Source organism: Vitis vinifera, chromosome 9 (genome assembly GCF_030704535.1).
Source record: "Vitis vinifera cultivar Pinot Noir 40024 chromosome 9, ASM3070453v1".
Taxonomy (NCBI): domain Eukaryota; kingdom Viridiplantae; phylum Streptophyta; class Magnoliopsida; order Vitales; family Vitaceae; genus Vitis; species Vitis vinifera.
Window position 1 is genome coordinate 3,618,562 of NC_081813.1, and position 21,280 is coordinate 3,639,841.

General features: G+C 33.7%; 3 protein-coding genes across 6 annotated transcripts; 1 reads left to right on the forward strand and 2 right to left on the reverse strand.

Annotated features, from left to right (window-relative positions):
- Window positions 1-159: 159 nt before the first annotated feature.
- Window positions 160-3,096, reverse strand: LOC100258390 (ankyrin repeat-containing protein ITN1-like). Its single transcript, XM_059739831.1, has 3 exons — window positions 2,366-3,096; window positions 1,673-2,202; window positions 160-1,542 (listed from the first exon to the last, which is right to left on the reverse strand). The coding sequence occupies exons 1-3, from the start codon at window positions 2,811-2,813 to the stop codon at window positions 256-258; spliced, it is 2,265 nt and encodes a 754-aa protein (XP_059595814.1). The 5' UTR covers window positions 2,814-3,096; the 3' UTR covers window positions 160-255.
- A 5,199-nt stretch (window positions 3,097-8,295) lies between these two features.
- Window positions 8,296-12,721, reverse strand: LOC100253256 (ankyrin repeat-containing protein ITN1). Its single transcript, XM_059739832.1, has 4 exons — window positions 11,907-12,721; window positions 11,350-11,765; window positions 10,789-11,229; window positions 8,296-9,131 (listed from the first exon to the last, which is right to left on the reverse strand). The coding sequence occupies exons 1-4, from the start codon at window positions 12,355-12,357 to the stop codon at window positions 8,364-8,366; spliced, it is 2,076 nt and encodes a 691-aa protein (XP_059595815.1). The 5' UTR covers window positions 12,358-12,721; the 3' UTR covers window positions 8,296-8,363.
- A 1,986-nt stretch (window positions 12,722-14,707) lies between these two features.
- Window positions 14,708-20,385, forward strand: LOC100261815 (ruBisCO large subunit-binding protein subunit beta, chloroplastic). 4 transcript variants are annotated; one of them, XM_010656337.3, is made up of 15 exons: window positions 14,708-14,824; window positions 15,936-16,198; window positions 16,293-16,418; window positions 16,771-16,908; window positions 17,009-17,104; window positions 17,341-17,583; window positions 17,723-17,957; window positions 18,052-18,221; window positions 18,299-18,376; window positions 18,485-18,556; window positions 18,683-18,787; window positions 18,918-19,010; window positions 19,156-19,248; window positions 19,828-19,951; window positions 20,045-20,385. In XM_010656337.3, exons 2-15 carry the CDS (start codon window positions 15,956-15,958, stop codon window positions 20,056-20,058), a joined length of 1,830 nt encoding a protein of 609 aa, XP_010654639.1. In that variant the 5' UTR covers window positions 14,708-14,824; window positions 15,936-15,955; the 3' UTR covers window positions 20,059-20,385. The 4 variants fall into 4 exon arrangements, with proteins under 4 accessions (XP_010654639.1, XP_059595475.1, XP_002284134.1 ...); XM_002284098.4 differs by having other exon boundaries at window positions 14,713-14,824; window positions 15,942-16,198; XM_059739492.1 differs by having other exon boundaries at window positions 19,828-20,385.
- Window positions 20,386-21,280: the final 895 nt, after the last annotated feature.

Consider the following 21,280-nt stretch of genomic DNA (forward strand, 5'->3'; position numbering starts at 1 on the left):
TTTGTAGCAGGTAGAAGTGTTAAGGACATATTTATTCACCCAGCAAAAGTAATGGAACAGTGATTTGGATGAAAAAATAGAGACCTTGAGAAGATGTTAAAATTAAAAGGTAGTCACTCGAAGTCTTGGACAATTTTTTAACTCTTACAAGAAGCAAGCATAAGGGATTTCCTTGAACTAGCAACATGTTTATGATCCCACAAATTAGGCACCAAATCAACTTCTTTTGGACCATCTGTTTTTGACGCATATTTTTTAGTACACATGATATCCTAGTCCTAGGCGCCTGGCACTATCAACATCAGAGTAACTGGATAATGTGACATCTTCAGATTTGTCATCAGCAGCCGCCCCTGCCTCTTCTATTTCTTTCATTGCTTTCCACTTGGTATGCTTTTCTCTCCAGTGACCGGATGATGTGATAACTTCAAATTTGTCAGCAGCAGCCTCTGCCTCTTCTATTTCTTTCTTCCCTTTTGACTTTGTATGTTTTTCTCTCCTCGTCTTCAACTTCATTAACCAGTGTCTTACCAACACTAGGCCTAGATAAACAAAAATAGTTCCCACTGTTCCAACAGAGAAACAGAATACAACTTCAAGTGTCCATGTGGTTCCCCTATCATGTGGTATAATCACCCATGTCGCTGCAACATAAGCTGTAGCCATGGATGATACTGCCACCCACATGATTTTGTGAGCAACCACCAGAAGCCTTACCAGTGGTTTTCTCTGGAAGGGGATGATACTGACTAGGACTATGACAATGCAGAGGGATGAGAACAATGCAATGTTGTTGCTTATCATGAAGACCTTAAAAGATGTTGTTCTGCCTACCGTGGACTTCCCTTTCATTGGTCCTTCCTGGTAGACACCGCCAGGAGGGCTTATGCCTGCTGTGAAAGTAACCGTGGCGATCAAAACTGCGACTAGTATAATTGTGTTCCTGGCATTTTGAAGCGCTTCTTTGTATATTTCATTTTGCCTATTCTGGCGAACTTTGTGAAGCTCAAGTAGATCTCTCCTGTGTCTTTGACTGAGATGCTTGTGTCTACACAAACAGCTTGAGGAATACCTTGTTCTATTCGACAAGGCTGGCCGCAGTTCAGACTGATTATCATCCTGAATTTCAGATTTCTCTTCAACTTGATGGTTGAGAAAATCAACACCAGAATTCATTTCAATGTATAATGCAGGCAAGTGCCCTGTTGTGTGATTGTCAAGTTTGTCATCTGTAGACAATTCGAACCGGCTTTGTGAGTGTGTCCCAGATTCCAAAGGAATTTTGAGTTCTTCATCACGTACATCTTCAGGTCTTTCCTCATGTGCCAGAGGCTGGGGACTTGTTCGCTCAATCACTGGCACTGGCATAAGAGACGATAATTCAATGCTCCTTTTACCATTGGCTTTCTCTATGATCATGTCTTTAAGATGTTTGTTTTTTGAACTGCTTCCAGCCTGGTCGAGGATGTCAAGAACGGTATGCCCTCCAGAGTTCCTGAAATTGATCTCCACCCTTGTTTTATTGATGATGTAGTCTGCTAGCTGGAATAAATTGAGACAAAAGAGTTCTTAGAATATGCTCACGCATAATGAAATGGTCCAAGATGTATTCCAGCAGTTAATCAAATAGGCAGCATCGAATATTTTGTTATTATATGATTTGTAATTCTTGAGACTTGATAACACAGAAATCTGAAATAGTCATGGAAATCACTTGTCTTTGATCAGTCTGCAGTAAAACAATTGTGTATATGTGCATATGTTTGGCTATATGAAAGATCTTTACCCGATGGCGCCCTGCAGAGGCTGCGAGATGTAAGATGGTGTTACCACTTTTGTCAGGTTGGTGAAAGAGATCCGTGTCACCAAAATTCTGTGCCAACCATACAAAGGCATTGAATCGGTTGAATCTTACTGCAAGGTGAAAGACGGTCTCTCCCTCTCTTGTGAGAAGTTGAAAAGAAGCGGGAACCATCGCTAGGAATTCCTCAAGGATTGCATCTTTGGCATTCATGGCCGCCAAGTGCAGTGGTGTATAACCATTGTTATCAAATTTCACTGCAAGACCCGGGTCAAGCCCTAGAAGCATTTTTGTTATCTCCAGATTGTCCCCACTACAAGCGTAGTGCAATGCTGAAAGTCCCATGTCGTCAGTCTTTGGAGCAAAATTCGGGCATACCTCCAATATTCTTCTAGCAACATCTGCAATATAGCTTCTGAATTTAATACTATATATATATATATATACATGTAGATTTTGGTTGAGCAATAGAAACTATTCACTGAAATGAGCTCTTCAAATGATTTAAACAGAAATCTCAGCAAACAAATTAAGATCTTGATGTAATGAAAGTTTGGAACCTACATGTGTGCCCTCTTGATACAGCGACATGAAGACAATTCATATCCGGATTGTCTTCCTCGAATTCCACCATCCAGGGTTGTTTCAAAATGAGCTCCACTACGTGAGGATGCCCGTTGTGGCAAGCTAAGAAAAGTGGGCTCTGGTCTTCATTGTTGAGCGCGCAACCAAGCCAGGGATTGGCGTCTAATAGCAGCATGACCACCTTGGCGTTTCCATTCCGGCAAGCTTCATGCAATGGAGTCTCTCCCTTTTTATTACGGGCCTCAACCATTCTGGGATGCAGCCTGATAATTTCCAGCACTAATTCGCCATGTCCAAACCTTGAAGCCAGGTGTAACACGGTGCTCTTAGATTTAGCCGTTGTCTCAAAGGCATATCCTTCATTAATTAGCTGAATGAAGGCGGGCTTGTCGTTGGTTGCAATAGCCTTGAAAAGCGAGGTTCTCATTTTCTTGATTAGCGCTCTTGCTTCCTGGTGGATTCTCAGAGGAACGTCAGGAAGGAATATGAGAGCTGATGATACTCTCTGCACCTTCACTAGTCCTCCAAAACTGGAAGTAAATAGGGAAACTGCCTGTGAAGTGGGAATAACAAGTCAAAAGTCTTCTTCCTAGTGTCTTCTCGGATTGCATCTATCGACTGCTTATCATCTTCAAGGAAATCATCCATCGACTTCTCAGCATCCTCTTGGAAGATCATTGCTCTCGCTTCAGGATGAAGTTTACATTTATACAAGAAGGGTTACATTTTATGCCTAGGAAAAAAAATGTCCGGTTCTAAGAAGTACCACCCAAATAAAAAAAAATGTTGAGAAAAATTATTTTCTCGTAGTTGGTTTTACTATAAAAATCAAAATTAATTAAAAACTTATACATTTTAAAATTATTTAATTTTTATATAGATAATTTTAAATAAGTGAAGAATTTTTAGCATTGTATAAAACTAATTTATCGGTTTTAAATTTATTTTTATTTTTATTTTTATATTTTATAATTTTCCTTTCTTTTACTTCTAGGTTATCTTTCTATCTCCTTTCCTTTCATTTTCTTTAAATTTTATAGAATCAAATATAGTCAAGATTTGACTTTAACGTAATAGATGATGATCCCCTCGAAGATACAGGGAAGTTAAAAGATGCGTTCATAATAGATATAAGGAAATTGAGTGGAACTAACATCTTAAATTCGAAATTGAGTAGAACCTACCATATTAAATTCTTTATACTAAAAACAAGGAAGAATTTGCTTGTGAAGAACAGTCAAAGAAGAGAGGGAGAGCAAGGTAATGGATTGTTGGTCCCATGGAATATCAATAATCTTCTTTGAATATGCAAAGGATTTGACTAGTCTAAAAATGATCCATTTGGGTCCCCTACGTAGCATCTTTTGTTACTTTTTCTTAGTGATTGTCCTTATTTTTATAGGTTGTTAACGCTATGTTTTGTTCTAAAAAAGTACTAATAAAAAAAATTAAAATATATATTTTTTTCTTGTCTAGTTTTATCATAAAAAGTAAAAATAAAAGAGAATAAAATATAGTTAAAATTAGTTAAAAATGTGTACATTTTCAAATGATTTTCCTTTGAATAAGATAATCCCTAATTTGAAAAAATAACACCATTTTGATATGATTGCCAAATACTTTTTTTGTAAAAATGTGTGGACATAGAACTGAGAAAAAAATATTGATAAATTCTATTTTGTATAAAAAGGATATATTTCATGTTTTAAAAATAGAGATTTTTGTAACAATATTGAGATTATTTTATCTCATTTAATCAAATAACCCTTAGGTCATGTTTGGGACCTAGAATCGAGAATCAAAACAAGAAATTCATTCCATTTCTATTAATTCATTAATGTCTTTGGATCATTTTTTATAATAAGAATAAGATTAAAAAATTCATTGTTATGAAACCAAATTTCAATCTCATTAAGAATTTGTGTATAACATTATATACTTTTGTGCTATTAGGACAAACTTGAATGTGATGAACGTATAAATTGTATGTTTGTATGCATATACAAAAGGAAATGCACGGGTACATGAAAACAAGCAAAAAAAAAAATGTTAATTTAACAAGAAAAACTAATTTTGGAAATCATAGATCAAGACAAATTATTATATCAAAGAAAATCTTTATAGAAATTAAATACAAAAGTAAAAGTTCAAAGCATTACACCATATTTGATTTCAAGAAAGTATTATAGAAAGAAAAAAAATACGAAGAAAAATGACTTTTTTATATTTTGTTTTACTATGAAAAATAGTTTAAAAAAAAATGAAGATAATTAAAATTAATTAAAAATTTACACATTTTCAAATTATTTAATCTTCATATAAAAGGGCTAAAATATAAAAAATAAGTTTAAAGTAGGGCTAAAACTTGAGAGGGTTGATCCGGTTTATGGCTAACCTAAACATAACCCAAATTAAGAAAAAATAAACCCAAGCTCAACTCAACTCAATCTTTAACCTAAAGTATTCAACCTTATTTTTCTAAACTCGAGTTGAACTCCGATTGGTTGAACTAAATTTAGGTGGTATGACTTAAAATCCATACATAGTGATTTTTAAAAAACTTGTTTTTATATTTATACCAAAATTTAAATGTTAAATAACATAAAATTGCAAAATAATAATAAAAATAAACTTAAAAATAAATTTATAGATCTTTTTTAAAAAAAAATGAAAAAGTGTATGATATAAAAGTAAAAGTACACTTGTATATCTTTTTAAAAAAATGATAAAAAAAAAATATGATATAATTATAATTTAGTATTTTTTTTCTTTAAAATATAAAAAGAAAATGAATATTATCATACAGGATAATAAACATTATAAATATTATAAAAATATTAAATCAAGTTCAAGTTAGACTCAAGTTGTTTAAACCTTAATCCGAATCCAATCCAAATTAAGTTCAAATTGAGAAAACTTAAACCCAAACTCAACTTAAGTAATAAAAATGTTTATTGAAACTCACTCAAATATCGAATTGAGTTTGGATTGGGTCAAACCAACTTGTTCAAATTGCACTCCCAGTTTAAAGTATTATATAAAAATAATTTTTTTTTCTAAAATATGTTAAATGGGTTTAAAGTATCATATAAAAATAATTTGTTGATTTTATCTTTCTATTTTCTTTTCTTCATATTTCCTTTCAAATTTTCTGAAAGGAAACATAGTCGGAGCTTAACATTATAGACAACAATGCTGCATGAAGATATTGGGAAGTTGAAATATGTATTCATAAGAGATACATGAAAATTCATGGGAACCTACTCTGAAGTTCTTTGTATTAAAGATAGAAAAGAGATGAAAAAAAGTTGACTAATCTACATGGGAATTTTAACGTGGCATCTTCTCATTCTGACATTAGTTTTCTGTAAATTAAATCATGTCAGTCACCACTTGTCACTTTTTCTTGGCAATCTCCCTTACTTTTATTTGATGCTATATTTGATTCTAAGAAAATATTAAAAAATAATTAAGGACAATGATTTTTTTTATTTTATTATAAAAAATATCAAAGAAAATAATATAAATTTATAGATTTTCAAATTATTTAATTTTTATATAGAAAAAAATAAAATAAGTCAAATGCATTTGAAGTAGCATAAAAAAATAAAAATAAAAATAATTGTTGAAGTATATTTTTGTAATTTCATATTTTCAAAAGAGGAGGTCAGTTGAATTTTATGTTTTCAATAACTTTTTTAATCAAATAATCCTTCAAAAAAAGATATAAAATTTCACCAATATTAACCTGTATTATTTTATCATGCGTTATAGTTTCATCCATTATTTTAATTTTTCTTTTTTTTTTATGTTTATCAAAATTTTCATCGATAATAATATTCTTTCAATGTTTCATGAAATTAAATCATCCATATTTCCATCGCTACCAATATTAGTATTAATTGACCAGTCTGTGCCCATTGTACAACCCTTTCGCCACAATTTACAGCGTAAGATATGCATGTGGCTGGCCCAACTAAAAGAACAACAGCCCAGGACTACCAAGCTGAAGCCCACATTTTCAATGGCCCAACCCAAAATTCAAGATGCTGAGGCTAATTTGTTTTAAATATAGGCACCTGTCATGTGATTTTGTGCTTGGATTGCGTTTCGTTTAATTCATTTCGAGTTGGGTTTGCTGCGAATATTACCTAAAATTTTCCATCTACCCTCTGTTTGGTTGCTGAGAGAGTTCAGGGAAATAAAGGAAATTTTGAAAATTGAATACATATTTCAACTTCCCAATATCTTCATGTGAAACATGGTTGAATGAAGCTGTTTCTTAATAAATGCACTTCAGAGATTCTTGTTTGGAAGACTTGGTGGACATGTTGTCCATGTTTTGGACAAAGAGGTATAAATTATCATTGAGTAATGAATACTTCTACTTCTGGTATTGGACCTATTGGAGCATTAAAGAAAATATGGGTTATGATAATTTATTTACTACATATTTTCTATTCTCTTTTCATTTCATCATTTTGCTTTTATTCATGTAAGTTGAAAATTTAATATATCATATGTTTAATGTGTTTTGTCAATTTCTTTTACAAAAATTTCAAACATGTTTTGCTTTTAAAGCCTTTGGTATCTTGGTTTATTTAAGTGGGCATTTATTTTACTTGAGATGCATGCATTCATATTGCTAATGTGGTGCTTTGGTATCTTGGTTTATTTAAGTGGGCATTTATTTTACTTGAGATGCATGCATTCATATTGCTAATGTGGTGAAGTATTCATTCATTGTCGTTATTATGTCGGTGGAGCTTTAATATAAACAATGTTAGTTCAAGAACATAAAGATACACAAGGCTTTAATATGGTTCAACCAAACATACGAACATCCATATATAAAAGAAAATCATTTCACTATATCATAGAGAATAGTGTAAATGAGATAAATCGGATGCAACTATTGAGTTTTCGAACAATCCTATGTTTCCTCACTCATTGTATCCATACCTTGAAATATGAGTTTCTTAGTCTGTTGAGTATCTCCCATTCTTCCTCATTGTTCCATTCACCACCTATAATCTTTATAATCTCATCTCCATTTCATAACCTAAAATATTTATACAGATATTTCTAATAATTTTCTTTATTCTATAAAGAAATCTAATACTACAATAACATATCAACTTAGAAAATATTCTATATAATATTATTTTATCTTTTTTAACTTTTGATTATATTTATTATTTTTGTATCCCGTGAATATGCCTCTCTTATTGTTACCATTAATAATAAAACTATTATCATCCCATTATACAATTGAATCAAAATTTTGACAACTTTGATACCTTCATCTTGGAAAGGGTGGTTCATCTTTTGGTTGATGAGTAGATTAAGGATGTGCATGAATGAATATTTGTATGTATAATGAATTTAAAGTCGACAATTATGTATTGTTCCTTTTTAGTGTTGTCAAACCTCATTTGGGAAGAGAATATTGCTGCCTAAACCACCACCTCCCATATCCAAACATCCTTACTCCCTTCTAATCTTTAAGTCTATAGGAATTATTTTTTGTGCGCTTTTTGGTTATACACGATTGCATTGTTTAGTTAGCTTGTATATGCAATGTCTTGATACCTTTACATATTTGAAATTAGTTTTGTATGTTCAAGGACTTTCTTTGGCATCATAGGTACAATTCGAAGAAGTAAACCTACGAGGAAAGGAAAGCTAAATTGATCGAAAGATAAATTAAATGCTTAACATAGCGGTCATTGATAATATGTATATATGTATGTATGTATGTCATATATGAGGATTGAAATTCAAATTTTCATTAGATATTCTTTTATTGGTCTCTTTGGATTTGCACTCCCTCAATCTAATAGCTATGTGATGCAATGTGCATGATTAATTGGCATAATGACTATGAAATGATTATACACATCCAATAGTTGTACTCTGTCAACAAATTCAGTACTAATAAAACTTGTAGAGAAAACGATTTTATCGGTGCAAATGTTTAGTATACATGAAATCCTTGTCCTAGAAACAGAGCACTATCAACATCAGAGTAGCTGGATTGTGTGATATTGTTACGTTTGTCAGCAGCAGGCACTGCCTCTTCTATTTGTTTCATCCCTTTCGACTTCGTATGTTTTTCTCTCCTCGTCTTCAACTTCGTTAGTCGGTGTCTTACCAACTTCACACCTAGATAAACAAAAACACTTCCTACTGTTCCAATAGACAAAGAAAGTAGAAGCTCAAGTGTCCATTTGGTTCCCCTGTCATGTGGTATAATCACCCATGTTGCTGCAACATAAGCTGTAGCCATGAACGATACTGCCACCCACATGACCTTGTGAGCAACCACCAGTAGCCTTACCAGTGATTTTCTCTGGAAGGGGATGATGCTGACTAGGACTATGACGATGCAGAGAGATGAAAACAATGCGATGTTGTTGCTTATCATGAAGATCTTGAAAGCTATTGTTCTGCCTACTGTGGATTTGCCTTTCAGTGGTCCATCTTGGTAGACACCACCAGGAGGGCTTATGCCTGCTGTGAAAGTAACCGTGGCGATCAAAATTGCGACTAGTATAATTGTGTTCCTGGCATTTTGAAGGGCTTCTTTGTATATTTCATTTTGCCTATTCTGACGAATTTGGTGAAGCTCAAGTAGGTCTCTCCTGTGTCTTTGACTGAGATGCTTGTGTCTTCGCAAACTGCTTGAGGAACTCTTGGTTCTATTTGTCAAGTGTTGGGGATAAATGTATGCCCAAGATCCAATCTATCATGTAATCAACTTTAGTTTTAATAAGATATTAATTCTTTATTTCATTATCATATCTGTTTAAAATAGTTTATATGATAAGGTCCTTGATTAAAATTTGAAATTGTTATCATGATAGAGATTATGATAATGAGAAGCAATTCTTTTAATAATTTTAATCTAAACTGTTCTTGATCATAGGATTATTGTCAACAGGACATCAATAATCCAGATAGATCAATATATATGTGATGGTCTTTATTGGATAAAGATTGATATATCTCATTTGTTAAATTACATATATAGATGATGCACATGTAGATGTGATCATTGAACTGACTCAACTGAGAATTTCTAATGGTTATCTTTACCTTAAATTGTCAATAGGAATTTCTCAAGAAGAAATATAATAGTTTTCTTTGACCTGAGATTATCAAAGTAATTAACAAGTTATTTATTATATTTTAATCCCGGACACCTAATGCCTTAGGGCACTAGTTGAATGGATATTGGATATAATTAAATACTTGTAGAATTAATGATTAATCAAGAAGGAATCCATCAACTCCTGGTAATGAGTTTGAGCTCTATGATAAAAAAATAAGACCTTGGCCAAGGGTAATTGAATGAATGAAGAAATGAGTTTCTTAAGTCATTCACTAAATAAATAATGTGTTGACTTATTAGAGTTTGACAGTAATACCATACTCTAGAGTTAGCCCAGAGCTGTAAATGATGGAAGGAAATATTACATTATTCTTCTACCGGTTCTTGAAAGTAAAAGATATTACTTCATACTATCTGGACGTTAAGGAGTGTTGCTAGACGCCTACCTTAATTAGTAAATTGATTTGATTAATTTACTACCAGCTTAGTAATGAACCTACGGGGTCACACACAAACGAGTGTTTTAATCTTTGCAAAGAGCTATTTATTATTATTTGATAATTAAATTAGAGAATTTAATTTTAATCAAATAAATAAATATGTTCTATGTGGAATATTATTATATTCTTTGCTAGCACCAAGAATATAATTAATATATAGATAAAAAATAAAATAAAATAGTTTTCTTTGGACGTGGAAGTTAGTCCACGAGAATGTTTGCTAAACATATGGGTACATGCAGCAACTTACCGGAGGGATGTGGGTTTTGTTTTTTAACTTACAAGACTTGGTCAAAGTGTTTTTTCAAATGCTATTGAAAATAGCAAAAAGAAAAACAAATGGACCAATAGAATCTCTTAGTAGCCCAAAAAAGAAGGAGGACACGATAGAGATAGATTAAGTGATAAAATCAAAAAATCAAATTAGTTGAGTTATCTTATCACTTAAAACAGAAGTTGTATTGGATATGCTATATAGCATATATACACAATCTGAATAAGGATCGATCTATCTTTATCCTTCTTGTTTTTACGCCAAAGAAATACAAAGTGTTGTTCTATTTTATATTTTTTAAGTTCCGCGTATCAAAGGGTTGATAGCAAAGATTAATTTCGGTGTGGATACACGTAGAGTCTTCATACAATTGGAGAAAATTTTATGCTTGAAGAACTGATATCCAGGTTATTATTTTAAATTTTTGATAGCTGCAGTATATATTTTGAATGCAAAATAGATCAATTTTCCGCTGTATGTGTTATAAATTTATTTTATAACCTTTCATCAAGGCCGTCCTTGGTTCAGACTGATTATCATCCTGAATTTCAGATTTCTCTTCAACTTGATGGTTGAGTAAATCAACCCCAAAATTCTTTTCAATGTCTAATGCAGGCAGGTGCTCTGTTGTGTGATTGCCTAGTTTGTCTTCTGTGGGCAATTCGAACCGGCTTTCAGAGTGTGTCCCAAAGTCCAGAGGAATTTTGAGTTCTTCACCATGTACATCTTCGGGTCTTTCATCATGTGCCAGAGGCTGGGGACTTGTTCCCTCAATCAATGGCATAAGGGACGACAATTCAATGCTCCTTTTACCACCAGCTTTCTTTATCATGTCTTCAAGATGCATGTTTTTGGAAGTGCTTCCAGCCTGATTGAGGATGTCAAGCACTGTTTGGCCTCTAGAGTTCCTGAAATTGATCTCCACCCCTGTTTTATTGATGATGTAATCTGCTAACTGGAATAAAATTGAGATAAAAGAGTTGGTTGTTAGAATAGCCATGAAAATGACTCGTCTTTGTTCAATCTGCAATAAAATGTGTATATGAGCGTGTTTGGCTATATGAGAGATCCCTACCCGATGGCGCCATGCAGAAACTGCAAGATGTAAGATGGTGTTACCATTTCTGTCTGGTCGCTGGAAGAGAAGTGTATCACCAAAAACCTGTGCCAAGCATACAAAGGCACTGTATTGGTTGAATCTTACGATGAGATGAAATACTGTCTCTCCCTCAGATGTGAGAAACTGAAAAGAAGTGGGAACTATGGCCAGGAATTCCTCCAAGACTGCACCTTTCCCTTTCATGGCTGCCAAGTGCAATGGAGTACAACGGCTGTTATCAAATTTCATAGCAAGACCTGGGTCAAGCCGAAGAAGCATTTTTACTATCTCCAAATTGTCCCCACAACAAGCATAGTGCAATGCTGAAAATCCCTTTTTGTCAGTCTTTGGAGCAAAGTCGGGGCATACCTCTAATATCTTCCTAACCACATCTGCAATATGGTATCTGAATTTGGTTAAGCAGCAGAACATTTTCACTTTACTGATTTCATCAAATGATTTAAATGCGGGAATATCAGGAGATCCCCATAAAATCAAAGAAAAACAGCAGCTGATCGAAGTTTGCAACTTACCTGTGTGCCCTCTTGATACAGCGACATGAAGACAAGTCAGATCAGACCCATCTTCCTCAAATTCCATTAACCAAGGCTGGTTCAAAATGAGCTTCACCACCTCCAGGTGCCCGTTGCTGCAAGCCAAGAACATTGCACTCTGGTCTTCATGGTTAAGCACGCAACCAACCCAGGGATTGGTCTCTAATAGCATCATTACAACATTGGCATGCCCATGCCGACAGGCCTCATGCAATGGGGTCTCCCCCTTCTTATTACAATCTTCAGTCGTTCTAGGATCCAACTTTATAATTTTGGAGACCATTTCATGGTGTCCGAACCTCGAAGCCAGGTGTAATACCGTGTTCCTAGATCTGGCCGTCCTGGCACTGAGATGATCTTTGTCTTGAACTAGTTGGAAGAAAGTGAACATGTCATTGGTTGCAATCGCCTTGAAAAGGGATGATTCCATTTTCTTAGCTTTTGCTCCCTGTCCCTGATGAATTTTCAGAGGAGTTTCTGCAAGGATGAGAGCCGATGCTTCACAACTCTTCCAGAAACTGGGAATAAATAGAGAAATTGAGTGTTAAAAGGTGGGGATGACAAGACCAAGTTTTCTTCCCGGAGGGAAAGCATCTAACAGCTTCTCAGCATTTTCTAGGAAATCATCCATCAACTATTCAGCATCTTCTTAGCCATTGACCAAACTTCTACTTCATTAGCCCTTGTAGATACAATGACATACATGTTGACTTGGTAAATTGTTCAAGCTTAACCTATGACTTTGGTTTTAATTTATTATTCAAGAGATTTTGATTTTAGATAAATTAAATTGGTTGGTGGAATGATGATATGTTAGAGCTAGAGTGCCAAAATTGGAGATGTCCTGTGCCAAAATTAGAGCAACTTCTCCAATGTCCTAGTCAAGACATTAGAGAAGTTGTCTACAGGAAAGAGACAACAAAGGATGACTAGCAGACAAGGACTCCTTCTCCACCAACTACAACTCCGTGTGAACATTGAGCATAGTGACTTTTCAAGTGAGTTTCAACCTTTATCCTCTTTATATTCAATTTCAACTCCTTATTTTTCACTTGTGTTAGTTGTGTGTGGGGTTTGATTAACACAACTTGAACTATTGCATGGACCAACAATTCCCCTTCAACATTTTTTTTTGTCTTCCTTTTGTGTCCATGACAACCTCCTCTTAAAAAATAGATTTTGAAAAACAATTATGTTATGTTTTCTTTAAAAGAAAATTTTATTTGAGAATTTGTATTAATTTTTTAGAATAAATGTTTACTTGTGTTTTTAATCTTTATGTTTTCAAATATTTTTTAACAATAACTTTCAGATTTAGCGTTTTATTTCTAATCATATTTTATGTTTATATAATTATCTTTTAAAATTATTCTTAAAAATATTTAAAATATGTTTTCAAAATTATTTTATCTTCCAAATAAGTTTTTAAACAATCATTTTTATTAGAAAATTTATTAAACAAATTTTTTTGAAATTTCGATTTATTTTTAAGAACAATTGAAAAAAATAGTCACAAACATTATCTTTTTTCATTTTTTAAGAAAGATCCTTTAGTTATGTTTGGTTCTCGAAAAATTTGAGGGAAAATGTAAAAGAAAGAAAATAGAGAGGAAAAGTAAAAGGAAAAAAAAGTGAAGGAAAATAAAAAATAGAGTTAAAGATGATAAATTATTTTTATTTGTTACTTCAAACTCATTTTATTTATTTTAACTCATCAATATAAAGATTAAATAATTTTAAAATACATAAATTTCTAAGTAATTTTAATTATATTTAATTTTCTTTGAAATATTTTATAGTACAACCAAACATGAGAAATTTATTTTCCTTAACATTTTTTTTTCTTTTCTTTGTATTTTCCAGAACCAAACATAACTTTAAATCAATTTTAGTTTGATTTTCTTTCAAGTCTTCATTATTTCAAAAGTTCTTTTAAGTTAATTTCAATTCAATTTTGTATTAAATCTTTATTATTTATTTTTAAGGATCGATAATTCCAATATTGATTTTAGTTTTAAATATTTCTTGATAACTATTTTAAAATTTAATTTATATATAAGTAATGATATTATCATGCTTAAAAAGTAATAATATTAAAGAAAATAAAAAGTGGTCAATATATTTATTAATTTCCACAAATTTTCAACATTTACAATAATATATTATACACAATACTTTCTAATATTGCTAAAAAAAATAATATATTATTATGACAAGAATATTTCTATAATTTCATTTGCATCTCCCCTCAAATTACAAATTTCAAAAAGTAATAATATTAAAGAAAATAAAAAGTGGTCAATATATTTATTAATTTCCACAAATTTTCAACATTTACAATAATATATTATACACAATACTTTCTAATATTGCTAAAAAAAAATAGTATATTATTATGACAAGAATATTTCTATAATTTCATTTGCATCTCCCCTCAAATTACAAATTTCATAAATAATAAAATTTTCACATTTTTTAAAATTAATTTTAAAAAATTATTATATATTTAATGTAACTCATTAAAGTTTGTATATTTTATGTAGAATTTCCTGCTATCCAAACAGAGGGTTGGTTAACACCAAATCAATTAGTTGCTATGAGTTTGATTAGTTGGATTTCTCTACCCCTTTTTAATCATCACCGCAAATCAAAATTACTCCTTTGCGAGTCAACAACATAGTCATACTTTGAACGGCTCACATCGTTCCAAGATATTAGTAGGAGCAGGTCCACCAAAACAACCCTATGCCATGAATCCAGGCAACATTTTCCCGCCCACTATATATACAAGATCCAGCATTTCTCTCCCTTCACTCGCCGGAGTTCCCAACGTTGATAGGGCCACACGACTCACACCCTTATCCTCCCAAACCCTAAAATTAGAGCGCCGTTTTCAGGTAATTTTCCGGTAACTGGGTTTTTCTTGTCTTCTGTTTTTTTCTGTTTGGTTCCCTAGAAAATGTAGGGGGAAAAGTTGTTGAAAGTTTCAGCCTTTCATGTTTCATTGTGTGGTTTGCCTAACAGAGCTCTAAATTCTGGCTTTCTAGAAGCTCCGCTACATTTGCCCGTAGTTTCTTCTGTAACCAGACAGAGGGTTTGAGTTTCCTTTAGGTTTCTTATTCATTGAGTGAGGTTTTGAGATTTTCAATGTTGACATATTCTCTGGCATTTTTTATATTTGTGATTTTGTGTTTGCATTGCGTTTCGTTTAATTCATTTCTAGTTGGGTTTGCTGCGAATATTACTTAAAATTTTTCATTTACTCTGTGTTCGGTTGCTGAGAGAGTTAAAGGGAAATAAAGGAAATTTTGAAAATTGAACTACAAGTTGGGTTGGTGCATTTTATATGTTGAACACTTGTTTTACTTTTGGAATTTCAATAAGAAGCTTGATTTCTGTTTCATCATTATCATTTGGATGATTCCAGTGATGGCTCCATTTTACATGACTGACTTGTGGGTTCAAATGAATATGTAAAACATAGTTGAATGAAGCTGTTTCCTTTAGCTTTTTCACATCCCCTAATAAATGTCCTTTAGAGATTCTTGTTTGGAAGACTAGGCGGTCATGTTGTCCATGTTTTGGACAAAGGGCTTGAAGTCCTTGACTGGTGTATGTGTGTTTTGTGATTTCTTTTGTCTTGTTTCTTGTGTGCAAGATAGTTTACATGTATTTGCTGGTTAGTTGTTTCTGTTCTTTGATGAAACCCTTAGAGTTGTACTGTCCAATTAGGGCTTCTAATCGACTAAGAGAGGATTTGAAATCTGGGTAACATCCCAATGGCATAATGCCTATAGATTTTAGGACTTGGGTTTTGAGATGGAAAATGACTAAATGGCATGTTTGAGTGTGATTGACTGTAGGTGAGGATGTTACATCATGTTATTGAGGAATCAAGGTCATTGTTGCTAAATAACATTGCTTATCTGCTCTTCCCTGTTCTTTTCTCTTTTAAATTATGTCGGTTATTCTTTTGGTTGGGATTTGAAGAGAAAATGATGTTTGAAGTTTCAGGTTCTTGAAAGAAAATGGCATCATCTTTTGCCACCATGTCTTCTATTGGGTATTTCACATCGTCCAGCAGTCATACAATGGATAAGAAGTTTCTGGGTTCTTCCAGAAGATTGTCTTCATTTGCTTCCATATCTGCGAATTCTTTTGAAGGCAGGAAACAGAGTATGGTTTTGCAGAAGAGATGTTCTCCAAAGGTTAGGGCAATGGCCAAGGAGTTGTATTTCAACAAGGATGGCTCTGCTATTAAGAAGCTTCAAGTGAGTTTGCAACTGATAACATGTCAATTTGATTTCTCTTTGAAGTGATGTATTGGTGTGATTTATTGGTAGCTTATGTTTCCTTCCATTTCAGACGGGTGTTAATAAGCTTGCTGATCTAGTGGGGGTTACTCTTGGTCCAAAAGGGAGGAATGTTGTTCTGGAGAGCAAGTATGGGTCCCCGAAAATTGTTAATGATGGTGTTACTGTGGCAAGAGAGGTATAAATTATCATTGAATAATGAATATTTATACTTCTGGTGGTGGGCCGACTAGAGCATTAAAGAAAATATGGGTTATGATAATTTATTTACGTATATATTTTCCATTCTCTTAACATTTCATTATTTTGCTCTTATTCATGTAAGTTGAAAATTTAATATCTCATATGCCTTATGTTTTCCTTTTGTAAAAATTTCAACATGTTTTACTTTTAGAGCCTTCAATATCTTGGTTTATTTAAGTGGGCATTTATTTTACTTGAGATGCACAAATTCATATTGCTAAGGCAGTGAAGAGTTCATTCATTGTTGTTATCGTTTCATAGTAACAAGGTTCCTGAACTCTTCATAGGTAGAGTTGGAGGACCCTGTTGAGAACATAGGTGCTAGGTTGGTGAGACAAGCTGCTTCAAAAACCAATGATTTGGCTGGTGATGGGACAACTACTTCTGTTGTTCTGGCTCAAGGCTTGATTACTGAAGGTGTTAAGGTTTGTAAAGGTTTTGTCACTTGCTTTTCTTTAGGAACACAAATTAGCGTGAATGCTTGGGCCGATGCTTGTAATACTTACATGGCACTGATTCGTTCAGGTGGTAGCAGCTGGTGCCAACCCTGTTCAAATCACTAGGGGTATTGAGAACACCACTAAAGCTCTGGTGGCTGAGCTGAAGTTGATGTCAAAGGAGGTAAGCTAGGATCTTGTTGAGCCTGGTGGTACTGGCTTTTGAGTTCAGGTTCTTTTTTTTTTCTATTTATAGATTTATTTATTTACATACTTGTTCCTACTCCCTAGTTATTATTTTGACTTTCATTACAAGCCTAGAACTGATTTTAGCTTCTAAGCTGAGTATTGAAAATTTTGCGTTTGGGCTTTCCATGTGGATTTTGGAATGTATTTTTTGTCATAAATATAACTTTGCAGGTTGAAGACAGTGAACTAGCAGATGTGGCTGCAGTTAGTGCAGGAAACAACTATGAAGTAGGATATATGATAGCTGAAGCTATGGGTCAAGTTGGCAGAAAGGGTGTTGTGACTCTCGAAGAAGGAAAAAGTGCTGAGAACAACTTGTATGTTGTGGAAGGAATGCAGTTTGATCGTGGTTATATCTCTCCTTACTTCGTCACAGACAGTGAGAAAATGGCTGTTGAATATGAAAATTGCAAGGTAAGAGGCCAAGACTTCAGCATTTTTTTTCCATATAGTCTCCAAGGAAATATGACCCTAAGTGTTACTTGTTACTGACTCTGGTTTTATCTCCCTTCGTTTTATTATATTGATTTTTTTGGGACATCTGTTTATGCAGCTGCTTTTGGTTGACAAAAAGATCACAAATGCAAGGGATCTCATTAATGTTTTGGAAGATGCCATCAAAGGGGGATATCCAATCTTGATAATTGCGGAAGATATTGAGCAGGAAGCTCTTGCAACTCTTGTTGTGAATAAGCTCAGGGGGGCATTAAAGATTGCTGCACTGAAAGCTCCTGGATTTGGAGAGCGCAAAAGCCAATATCTTGATGATATTGCTATCCTCACTGGAGGTTAGTCTATTTAGTGATGATTGTTTTGCATCTGCTATTGAGTGTTTCTTGTTAAAACTCATGTATAATACATTATTTTTACTTGGGTATTCAGGAACCGTGATTAGAGAGGAGGTTGGGTTATCATTGGACAAAGCTGAAAAGGAGGTCTTGGGGCATGCTGCTAAAGTGGTGCTCACCAAGGATACAACTACAATTGTTGGTGATGGCAGTACACAGGAAGCAGTAAATAAGCGAGTTGCGCAGATCAGAAACCTTGTTGAGGTGCATATCTATATAGTCACTTTTTTCGACTGTCTATTGTGTTGCTAGTCTCTTGTGATGGATGTATGAATATGCAGGCAGCAGATCAGGACTATGAAAAAGAGAAGCTTAATGAAAGAATTGCAAAACTTTCAGGTGGTGTTGCTGTCATTCAGGTAATTTTTTTTTTTCTTAAATACAATGTAGCTGTTGGTTGATAGATGGAATTCTGAAAGTATTGTTCTTTTCTACCCACTATTTTAATTTTTGTGTTGCACATTCAGGTCGGAGCACAAACTGAAACAGAACTTAAAGAAAAGAAATTGAGAGTGGAGGATGCCCTTAATGCAACAAAGGTACTGTTTAATTAAACATGACCATCAATTTAGAAATACTCTGCTTTCTCCATTTGTTGCCTCACTGCCCTTTGCTCTTGCATTTAAGTTAAGGTGTAACTGGTTCAAAATTTTCAATATTGTTAGGCAGCCGTTGAGGAAGGTATTGTGGTTGGTGGCGGGTGCACATTGTTGCGTCTAGCAGCAAAAGTTGATGCTATCAAAGACACTCTTGATAGTGATGAGCAAAAGGTGATACATTTAAACTTATACATATGATTATATTGTTTTTATCTTTTGGAAGGGGTATAAAAGTGCTTACACTTTTGCTTCTAACCTGATGTCTTGATCTAATGCTTGGTTTACTGGGAATGATTGGCAGGTTGGAGCAGATATTGTTAAGAGGGCACTAAGCTACCCAATGAAGTTAATCGCCAAGAATGCAGGGGTCAACGGAAGTGTTGTGATCGAAAAGGTGTGCCGTCAGTTTAGATTACATTGTTTACAGAAGTTAAAAACTCATTATGTGCTGTCAGTTTATGGTTACATTTATTTCCTGAAGTTAAAAATTGTTTATCCATGAGCCTGGATCTTTAGCTGATGTTATATTCTTTATCTAGGTGTTGTCCAGTGACAATCCAAAATATGGTTACAATGCTGCAACTGGAAAATACGAGGATTTGATGGCTGCTGGTATAATTGATCCCACGAAAGTAAGTTTTTCTTGGATGGTGCTTTGACATGTAGCTGCAAATTATGTAACCTGTGGAATTCAAATTTCAAGCCTATATACTCAACTCCAGACCCATTGATTATAGGCTTTGTTTTTTTGGCTTTTTGCTTAAAACCATTTAGTTTTAGAATTTAGGTTGTTTGTTTTTTTACTTTTTCATGACTTATTATAAACTTTTTACTAAATAGAAAAAGCCAAAATATGTGGCTTTTTATAAATAGAAAAAATAACACAATGGTTTTTTTTACTTTTTAATACTTAACAGAAATAAAATACTACAAAAACAAACAACCTAATATTTAATACTATTAAGTATTAAGGTTCTATTTAGAATTAAGTAAAAAAACAAACACCACCTTAGTAGTGGGTTAACAATGTGCCTTTTTTACTTCATCCTGATGTGCATGTATCACTAAGCTTAAATCTTAACATATTCAATTTTAGTTCATTTTTTCCTGGTCATTCCATGTGGGGCCTGTTAGATCAAAGATGTATGTGTGGGTGCATGTATATGTTTTATTTTTATTTTTTTTTCATTTTTTTGTTTTTGGAAAATCAGGTGGTGAGATGTTGTTTGGAGCATGCAGCTTCGGTTGCAAGAACCTTCCTCACATCTGATGCTGTGGTGGTTGACATCAAGGAGCCTGAACCCATTCCTGCTGGAAATCCAATGGATAATTCAGGTTTTTGTAATTCTAATATCAGTTTTTCTGCTAGTCTTTTTAAATTTTTCTGTTTAATTGGTTCATTCAATGTATGCTGTTGTCTGTAATCAGGTTATGGATACTGAGCTGCTGCATCATGTTATGGCAAATGATGACTGCAGTTTGTTGCTGCATCATATTTGGTTTGTTGATGAATATGAAAGTTGAGTTCTCTTCGAGGTTTAACAACGAAATGTTTATTTTAGAAGCAGTCCAGTGAGAGATCTCGGATCAATTTTATTTGTAATAAATTGAGCATTATTGGAGTTGATAGGGTTAATATTTATTCCACCAGAAGCAGTCTGGTGGAATTTGGACTTGTATTGTGTACACCTTTGAGTGTCAACTTATAGATTTTGTGACATTGTATATGCGATTTTGTTACACTAGTCTCATGAGTAGTTGATACTTCATGCTGTTGTATGTTTTACTTGTCCGTTAAATATTCTGCCCAACTGTTGGAACTTTAACATCTAGCAGTTGTTAAGACTAAACAGCGGCTGCTGAAGCTAGCCTGCAAAACCTAAGTCTCTATTTGAAATTATGCACTTTTGAAATCTAATGCTTAATACCACAGCCTTAGAAAGGCCTTGTGTTTCCAGGCAAACATTAGGCATGTTACCCTTAGAATCTTCCTAGGTAGCTACAAGGAAGAGAAAAGCCATAACTTGGTAGAATGAAATCAGAACCCATTGCCTACATCAAAGGACATGGTCAGTCGGACTGGACATTTGAAACCAGCTAGAAATAACACTTCCAACAGTTATTAAGATGATCTCAATAAACCATTGAAGCAAATAACTTTTTTGTAGTTGTTTACTGTAGGCAATATGCAGTTTGCCCGTTCTTTGTACATAAACCTTTGTGATGATTTCGTGCAGTTTCAGTAGTTCTTCCGCTTCCATGACAAATTCTCCTGCTTGTGCCTGCCGGTTGATGGATCATTACCCTGATGATATAACATAATAAATGATTTCTCTATTTCGTATGATGACTCGAAGAGAAGAGATAAAGAATAACAAGAAAAAAAGATAGAATAGAACAACCGTACAGGCATCTTTTGCGAATTGCATACAGCTCTACAATGGAATTGATTTTTACCTGCCATCGAAAAATGTAGGATCTGTTAGATCCAGATCGGTAAACATGCTTGCGATCTCAACAGGCCATGCATTATATTACAGTCAACTTTTGTTAATACCCTTCTTGTGCTGCTGGTTTCTGGGTCTTACAAGCTCTTGCCTTTTTCATCCCCGTGTGCCAATCTGGGCCTTGGTTGGCTAAATTTCTAGCTTGGTTTTGTGGTAA